Below are 9,637 nucleotides of genomic sequence, written 5' to 3' on the forward strand. Positions count from 1 at the left end.
CGGTTTATTAAAATTTTTGTATAGTATTTTGCAGCTTGGATTTGGGTTTACATCTAAGTTGAGACTGACTATTATTATTATACATAGTTAAACTAGAGGTTAACCCCTCCCAGCATGTTCAGCACCACATGCTGATTAGGCAACAGCTTCTGGCTTCTCCCAGTTAATAAAAAAAAAAAGACTTTTTTTTTTTACTAAATTGTTGGTATAGGACTGGCCCTCGTTACCAGTATCTTGTCAGACATCTGCTGGATGTGCTGGGACTTGCTCTGGATGTCCTCCTTCAGCTTTGACTCCCTGCGCTCCACAATCTCCAGCCTTTTCACCTGGTTTTCCAGAGTCTTCCTACCATCCTGCAGACAGACACACACGCACGGACAGACAGAAACACAGACACAAAAACACATTAATCGGACCCCACATTACGGAGAACAATTTATATTCTGCAGGAGTGCCAATTACGTATGAAATTTCCACCACATGGGGAACTCGATAGCTGAGTGTGCTTAGGGAATATATCAGTCTTTATAATCCCTCCCCTGTTTATGCCGCTTTTTTAAATGTAATTCTAATTTATGTTCTAAATGGAAGCACATCGTTTGTTCACTAAAAGCAATGCTTTCCTCCAAACGGCTGCTCAATACACAAGTCAGGTTCACCATCTAAGTGTGCCGGGTCAGATCGAGGAAGGGAAATTATTTGCCTCAGGGGCGGTGTGGCTTTGTTTACATTTCCTAAATCTAGACGTGGTTTTGGTATTAATGATGCAGATCTTACTTTTTCGGCTTGCAGGTAAACTGTGAGTGTGCTCATGTCAGAAGCATGTTCCCGCTGAGCCGTGGGAACAAGCGGTCCACCAGGAAACCAATTAGCAGCATCCAGCCACACTGATTAGAGCCTTAACGCCTCTCAGAAGGAAGATGCGCATGCCTTTAAGATATTCTCTATGTCTGCTTGAGATAAGTGGGTATTTCAAAGTCAAATAATCAGAATCAAAAGATTCAGATTATTAAAAAAAAAAAAAAAAAAAGCGTTTTTGGGAACATTTTACCTAGGCAAGCTTTTTGCTTGCACCAAATTGTAACCTTTCAGGAAAAATTATAACATAAATATAGAAGTTTATAGAGCATTATGTTAATATGTAGGGTTGGTAAGTAACAGAATACATGCAACGGTGTGATATAATGAAAAAACATAAAAATTGGAACTGTCCAGTTACTAAAAATGTGGTAATTAGACTAAAGGTATTTCAAAATTGCAGACAGTCTTTGTTTCAGTTGTCCTCTGCTGCCGGGGTATTGGAGGAAAAGGCAAACTTCAGGCTGTTCCTGTATTTCACTCTGTATTTCCTGCCACAGGTGCACTTTCTCTTTATTTTCATCAAAAGAGCGCATAAATGCAAAATTGCAAGATCTGTTTTTTATCAGAAGCAAAGAATCTACGTGTGTGTGTGTGTGTGTGTGTGTGTGTGTGTGTGTGTGTGTGTGTGTGTGTGTGTGCTGGCAGAGAGATGTGCAGTGCATGTACCTCAGTCTCGCGCAGGCGTCTGCGTAGGCTGTCGCTGGAGTCCTCCTTGTTCTGCAGCCGCTCCAGGTCTCGCTCCATGCGCTCCTTGGCCACCCGGATGCTCTGGAGGAGATCGGTGGCCTCTGTGCTGGCCTTCAGCGCCTCCAATTTAAAAGTGAGCGATCAATATCGCAATAAAAACAGTCTAGGGTATCTCTAGGGAAATTTTACATTGCTACTTTAGCATTCAAGTATCTGTACTTACTTACTCAACCTTTCTTCACTGCATTTTTAATCAACTGCTATTACCAGCCGTTGCTTTATTATTTTATGTTTGAAGCAGGATTTTTATTTATATATATATGAAAAGAAACCAAAGCAAGAGGAACTATTCTACTCAGACTGCGTAGTCTCTACGACTTGTGAATGTACATTAGAATATTGGATATGCATGAGGAAAAAAAGGCCCAGTATCACTTTATGCTGTACTATAAATTCTTTATATAGTTATCTCAGAACACTGGATATGACAAGCACTTAAGCTTTTAATCCTTTAAGTACATTTCATTGTAAATACTTATCTACTTTTACTTAAGTAGAAATGTCAATGTGGTACTTTCACTTTTACTACAGTAATTTTGTGTCGAGGTATTTGTACTTTTACTTCAGTAAAAGTTCGAAGTACTTCTTCCACCGCTGTCCTTTAGTACGTTGGACTTTCTAATTAACCATTTCACACGGTGCCTGCTCTGAACATTGACGTGACAGAATTTGTATCTCAACACAGACCTAGGCATCCTTGAATGTTCACTGTGCACCACAAAATGGAATGTCCATTTATATATCTATCTGTAGGAAAAGACAATTTGCGATTAATTAATTCTGTCTAATGAGGCAAAATGATTTGATTGCTGATAATTGAGCAGAAAGTCACCGACTGTTTTTAACAGAGAGTGCGTAATTGTTTTAAGGTCATAGAGCAACATCTGCTTCAGTACACAACAGAGTTTGTCCTAAACATTAGCAGGGAGAGGAAAACAGGGATGAGGGAAGAGGTTTTCAGGCTTTCATCTGCAGCGAGTGCAGGGACCCTGTTACTTTTCTTGTCCTTCGCCACATAATAGGCGGTAAATGATCCATTATGTTCCTCAACTCCTACATTCTACCTTGCCAAGCTTATCTTGGAGATCCTGAATCTTAGTCTGCTGCTCAGTGTTGGTCTGAAAAAGAAGAGGAAAAACAGCATAATTCAGAATGTTTCACATCTAACAGATTAAAACATAAGGCTCCATTACCCTAGTTGAAGGTTAAGGCTATCTTGTAGTTAAAATTTAGCGTTTTCCAAAATATCAACCCTAAAATCATTTGCCATTTAATACTGCACATGTTACAAAGCCTTATATCCACTACCTTTTCCAGCTTGCCGAAGAGATCCTCTGCCTCCGATTTGCCCTGTTCTTTGGCCTGTAAAAGTAAAAGGGGAGTGGGCTGTTAATTCCCCCCCCCCAAAAAGAAAAGATCTATAAAGGTTGATATTCTGACTTTACAAATGAGTTGGCTCTCTTGACCGCAGCACGCACCTTCTGCATTCTCTGCTGGTAGTCTGCGGCTTTCCTTTTCAAATCGTCACTGGTCTGCCGAGACTCCTTCAGCTCGGCCTCGTAGAGGTCGCTACGGCGACGGGCGGCCGACAGGTCCTCCTCCAGCTGCCGGATGGCAACACGCATCTCCTCCAGCTGGGCATGGTACTCCTGCATCCAGAGCGTGGGGGTAGGAGACAGGAGAATGGAGGAGAGGAGAGGAAGAGAGTGGAGAGGAATAGAGAGGAGAGAAGAGGGGAGGATAGGAGAGGAGAGGAGGGGAGGAATAGAGAGGAGAGGAGAGGAGAGAAGAGGGTAGAGGAGAGGAGTAGAGGAGAAGGCAGAGGTGGGGAGGAGAGGAATATAAAGTAGAGAAGAGGGGAAGGGGTGAGAGAGGTGGATGAGAGGAATAGAGAGGATGGTAGGACCGATGAGGAAAGATAGGAAAGATAGGAGTAGTAAAAAAAACCCTGTATCAACGATTATATAAACATATGTTTATTGGCAAACATTTGGATATTTGGGGGTGGGCTGAGCAGAGAGGATCAACCCACAATTGAGAACGAACTCTAACAGTAACAACAGAATAAAGACTTGGAAGGAAGACAAAGAAAAGGGTGGGAGAAGAAACAAACAAAACAAAAGCAGATATGCCAGAATCATTTACAGCGCTTGTCTATTAATGACCAATTAGCTGGAGCAAGCGGCCTTTCATTTCTAGCTACTTGACAGGTCACGTGGGACGCCGGCCTGTCCATCAGAATTAATAAAAAATAGAATCCCCCCCCTTTCCTGAGGGGCGGAGGGGTGGGGTGGAGGGGGCAGGGCTTGGCTGACAACACAACATGACAGGCGAGGTGGAGAGCACCGGTGGTGGAGGGAGTGCCCAAAATGGTGCGCTGACGCTGAAGTAACTGGACTGGAGTTAAATGGCGCATAGTTCTGATTTCACTCACTGTTTCACTGTAAATGTGATGTCATTGTGCTTTTAAACTTTTAAATGATGTCCAAACACACTAACACTCAAAAGAAGAGCAAGAGTTATGTTGCATTGTTATTATTAGTATTACTGTTAGTATTATAATGCCATTGCTCTCATTATCATATACTATCCCCATCATACAAATATTATACAAAACGTGCAGTAGTTCTATCATTAAATATTGTTACTATGCACATTACATATTGTTACTATGTACTATGTACTTGTAACTATGTAACAAAGTACTTCTGTGTACCTGCCACATTCCCATATTGGGCCAACAGGATAACACTAACTTAACTAACTTCTGTTTATAGTGTACAAATATTTTAGTTCATTTTCATCTTTATTTAACTACTGTAACACCTGACTTTTCCCACTCTGGAATCAATAAAGGGTCATCTCACTAGTAGTTTAGTTACATTGGCTGTTACTCTCCACAAATGGGCGTCAGCACATGGCTCTCAGTGTAAGACCTTGTTCACTCTTTCAATTAAGAGAGCTCCTCCCTTTTTTCACCCCTGTAAGGACTCTTTCATCAACCATCGAAGACAGGTCTGACACTCCTAGAATGGCATCGACGGATTCTGCGGTCAGGGAGTCACCAATACCAAGACGATACCAGGCAGGAAATGTGATTGATATGACTAAAATCCATCAGTGAGGCAGTGACTCGGTCTCATTAAATAAAAGAATTAATTTACTTTCATCGTAATCCCCCTGTCAACTGAGGGCATTAGGGCTCATCAAAATATATTGTCTTTCATTATGTATAAACAGCTGTGTCGGAAAACTCATTGTTATCCATCGCTGGAGGAAGCATTGCTTTACCCTTGACAATCACAGGGGCCATTTATTCTGTCAAAGCATTCTGAAGACCGAAAAGTGAGGTTTGAAGTCAGTACTGGTCTATTTTCCAAAATGGTGGAGCTAGGCAGTAGCACTACAACCGGAAGTTTATGAGTTGATCGCAGCAGATTTGAAGTGATCTTGCATTGCCATTCAGGATATGGTGGCAATGGGACACAGTTAATTTAACAGCTTGGTACTCTCAACATCTGGAAGATCAAGCCAGAGAGGGTGATTTTGTGGATTAGTAAACCATTGGAAAACAACAAAAGGACAATCAAGGAGCTTTATGAGGAGAATGCGTAATGGATCCCTTCAACACTTCAACAATCAGACTCTGTTATGAGAGCGAGGGTTGGGGCGGTCACACAGCTTTTTGGCCATGTGTGTGAGGTTGCTAAATGACACACCTACTGGCTATTACACTTCCTACTGATGGAACTTACCTATTGAATAATCCAGTTACTCTATTGTTTTGTGTTCTATTATGCACATGAAACAATAGACACAAACCTGCATGACATAACGCAGACATACATACATAGTGAAAGACAGTGACAGAGTGATCACAGTCCGTTGGCTGGGAAGGGGGCAGGGCCTAAAATGAGTGACAGCTCTCCTGTGGCCTCTCAGAATTGAAAAGCTGACCTCTCCCTTCCGACCTCCACCCTGCAACCAAACAGATTAATGCGACGCTTTGAGTCATTACGTCATCTTTATACAAAACCGTGCTCATTTACCTGAAAGTGAAATTTCTTCAACATGTAGATATATCATTTATAGTAAAGGTTGTAGGCCTGCCTTGATGCAGAATCTGCTTTAGTTTGGCAGATCAACTCTGGCTTTGATGTGCCTTTCCCAAAGTTCTGTCAAGGGGCCCGAGGATTCCACAAATAATCTAGTTAATATTTGAAGACAATGAGTCCTTCATACAAAATGCAACGCCCCAAACCTGAAAGTGAAAAATCCTGCTGCTCATGTCAATGTTGTCTCCTCCAATACTTGTTTTCTCTCACAACTTCAGCAAATTGAGCTCTTTACGGGACGTGTGCACATCCCGGTGTTTTTCAGGGCAGATTGCCTTTCCTTGTTCACTAAAGAATGAGATCCATGCTTGATCTCGGCGTGTTGATCCAACACCGAGCGCTTCCCGTGTGAAGATGATAAACACTGCAGTCATATGACAGCGTGTGGGAGAGAGATGCTTTTCAAGATGCAATACTGGATTTAGCCGGTGTAAGCATCCTGCTGGTAACCCATGTGTACCCATGGGAGCACAGTGTAATGTAATATAAAGTCTGCTACGAGAGGATGAGATGACAATCTAGGAACTGGGAGGAAATGACAATTTCGAAGCGGTCCAAGGTATTAGCTGGTTTCCCATCATTTAAAGATCACAGTGAGGCCAATTACTCTTACAGCCAGCGACTTCTGTATGTGCAGAATATAGCCTGGTGAGTTCAGCGCATATTCTAATCTTGAGCACCGCATTTATTTAAACTCAAAGTTCATTTTACACTTTACACACCAGAATAGAAACAACAATATACCACAGTATAGAAACAGTCGGCGAGTCCTGAGAGGATCAACTAAAGCGCTGCGGGCTCCAGACCAGAGTTTCTGTTATCCCATAATTGCCGGTTTTTGACCGGGAAAATCTGTTAAAGTGCGACATATTTAAATCTCTCCGGTCATAATGTCTGGTAAAAATAATTCCCTCCAAGCACAATTTGAGTTAGTGCTGGGTGGATCATTTCGATAGTCTGCAGATCTGTTCATTTCCCCACTCGGCAAGTTGCAACAGGAAGTCAATCAGTTTGGACGTTCTAAAGCTGATCTGAAAGCTTCACCTCTGACCAATCACGTTTGTCAATATAGAACTAAGCCCCGCCCCCTCCCTCTTGGACAGGTTGTGCTTGTAAACACACATGGAGCGTAGACAGAGCTGCAGTGTCTAGAACTCTGAGGAGAAACAGGAAGATAATGTATCGTTGGGACACCTACATCCACAGTTTGGCGTTTTTTGGGATATTTAAGTTCAGACCCAAAGCAGACGGTAAATAACCACTGTGAAAAATATGTCGAAGGGACGGACAACACCACAAACTTTATTATTTATTTAAACCTACTTGTCATATTTATTTTGTTTTTGATTTTATCAAAATTTTAGTGACGTGTTAATTAAAGTGGCTGCACTTGTTACTTATTGTGTTAACGGAAAAATAATATATATTTATTTTTAAAATGGCGGTAACTGACGGGGCTAATTTTATTTTTAATATTCAATAAAAAATATTATACATCTACATGCCCTGATGATGTCAGTCTCTAAATAGCCTGCTTATCAATTGTTTTTAAGCTCAATAAACACAGATAATATTTGACCGGAATCTCTCCCATTTGTCCGGGAAATTGAAATCTTCCAAGACATGTGGACTGGCACCATTTTTTTTTCTAATGGAAACTCTGCTACAGAACACCTCGACAACAGCTCTTGAAGGACAATATCATGTCAGTCGTTCGCCGACACAAAGTTGACCAACTTCTTTGTGTTTACACTTATCTCCACTATGCATACGTTTTAAGGGCTGGCATGCCATTGCTTTGTCACAAAAGGCTGAGTTTCCCAGTTCTCATAAACTACGGCCCCTTCAACACGACAGCCTGCCCACTGCACCAACACTCTCTTCACTCCTAGGTATAGGGCTCCCATCTCCATGGCAACCGTTGCGCGCGACGTATCCAGAACCTAGTAACCAGCGCCAGCGTATGCTGAGAGAAAACTGTTGTTTTCCTATTACGGTTTTTTTCTTTTAAATTTTTAAGAGAAAAATGGTGCATAATGCAACAGAGAACATTTTCCGATGCCTTCTCTCTGTTGTACCATCATTCTAGTCAAAGGAGTAATTCTCAGGTTTGGTAGACCACGGTCCAATGGTTTCTTTACACACACACACACACACACACACACACACACACACACACACACACACACACACACACACACACACACACACACACACACACACACACACACACACACACACACACACACACACACACACACACACACACACACACACACACACACACACACACACATTCAAGCAATGAAAGGGGTGTTGAGTAAATGTGTCCATTCTCTGTTTATTGGCAGTTTTCTTTATTTTAGAGAGAACTACAGAGAGCAGAGTCAAAGCGAGAGTTGGGGGGGCTAAACAAAGGGGCTTACTACAGCTTTTCTCATCTTCCCATTCTGATGATCTGACAACTGTTTCAGTAACAATCAAACTGCCTTTTTGGCACTTTTAACTTTTATTCTGTATAAATGGGGACGTTTTGATTCCTCACATACGTAGGTGCTGAGTGGATTTCATGAAGCACTGCACCTGCAAACATTTATTGTCATTCATTTAATAAAAACAAAGACTAGGCAGATATGCGCTAAAACTTTTACTAACTTACTTACTAACTTTTTCTATCTAAAGTGTATATGTGTATTATAACTGCATATGGGGTTACGTAACAGTTTTACCGGTAGTTTAGATAGTGTGTACCCACTCACCCCAACATGATGTATTTTTTTGACCTGTTTTCTGTAGGTGTTTAATAGTACACTGGTTGATTGCGCCCTAAAACAGCGAGCGGTAGTGGGAGGGGGTCTCACTTCATACCTGTGTAATTAATACCCCTGAGGGTGGGGGTGTGGGGGCAGGCAATTCCAGTCCTAAGAAAAACAGCAGATCCTGCCCCTCTATCCTCAAAGGAAAGTGCTCTCTCTACATGGTTTTATCAAATTATTTATCTATTTATTTATTTCTTGGGGTGGGGGTTCTATCAAGGAGGTCAGACTATGTTGACTAGGCCTTTCCTTGTTTCTTTCATTACTTAGAGGCCATTCAAGAATGATATTTTGTGTGCAATTGAACTACTGTAAAGGCAGGTCGCCCCTACCTGCTCCTTGATCTCCTGGAGTTTGTTGCTCTGCTCCCGGATGTCATGGAGGAGCTGCAGAGCCTTGTCATCCTCCTGTGACACCTCCATGCGCGCCTGCTCTAAACTCCGCTTCAGACTCTGGAACATAAAAAAAGATGGTCAGTCTCCATCTATCTATCTATCTATCACTCTAGACAGATGCACTTTTTTCAACATATTCTGTAGTTCTGTAGCTCTGCTCACACTGCACTCTGTGATGTAGGTGGCCAGGTCTTGCTCCAGGATGCTCCTCTGGGTCTCTGAGGCCTTCAGCTCCACGTCCTTCTGCTGCAGAACTGACTCCAGGTCAGACATCTTCCTCTGGACAAGTGAGATCTCCTGTTCCATCTGGAAACAACAGAATCAAGCGGCATTGTGACCCCAAATTCACCCAGACAAGATTCATGGCAGCGTGTCATGAAGCCCCTAGGGCCGTAGACATGAGTCGCTATCTGCTTGTGCTTTGAATGCAAAGTGTAAACTTCTAAATGTCTATGTGGAAAGAGGAGGGTGCATATGTGGGTGTGTCTAAGTTGGTAACTAACCTCCCATAAAACACAAATACCCGCATGCACAGATGACCAATTAGATGCCGTTTTATGTGCATGGTTTGCCTGTACATGGCCAGACGAATAAATGATGGATGGGTGAAATTAGATGCAGCATTAGGGGGCCTGATGATCAGTGGAGGTGACAGACACAGCAGGGCAACCTCCAACAGCAACAGATCCACAGTCATATCAAA

General features: G+C 42.2%; 1 protein-coding gene across 1 annotated transcript in view; it reads right to left on the reverse strand.

Annotated features, from left to right (window-relative positions):
• citb (citron rho-interacting serine/threonine kinase b) overlaps positions 1-9,240 on the reverse strand; it is a gene marked incomplete at both ends in the record, with an annotated part of 37,068 nt that extends 27,828 nt beyond the window's left edge. Inside the window, 7 exons of the mRNA XM_080004302.1 lie at positions 228-353; positions 1,528-1,668; positions 2,673-2,726; positions 2,917-2,970; positions 3,087-3,257; positions 8,872-8,991; positions 9,097-9,240. Of these exons, the coding sequence (XP_079860428.1) occupies positions 228-353; positions 1,528-1,668; positions 2,673-2,726; positions 2,917-2,970; positions 3,087-3,257; positions 8,872-8,991; positions 9,097-9,240 (810 nt within the window). The remainder of the gene's footprint in view (positions 1-227; positions 354-1,527; positions 1,669-2,672; positions 2,727-2,916; positions 2,971-3,086; positions 3,258-8,871; positions 8,992-9,096) is intronic.
• Between the last annotated feature and the right edge of the window lie 397 nt (positions 9,241-9,637).

This window comes from Zeus faber (genome assembly GCF_960531495.2).
Source record: "Zeus faber genome assembly, chromosome: 7".
In the NCBI taxonomy this organism is placed as follows: Eukaryota; Metazoa; Chordata; class Actinopteri; order Zeiformes; family Zeidae; genus Zeus; species Zeus faber.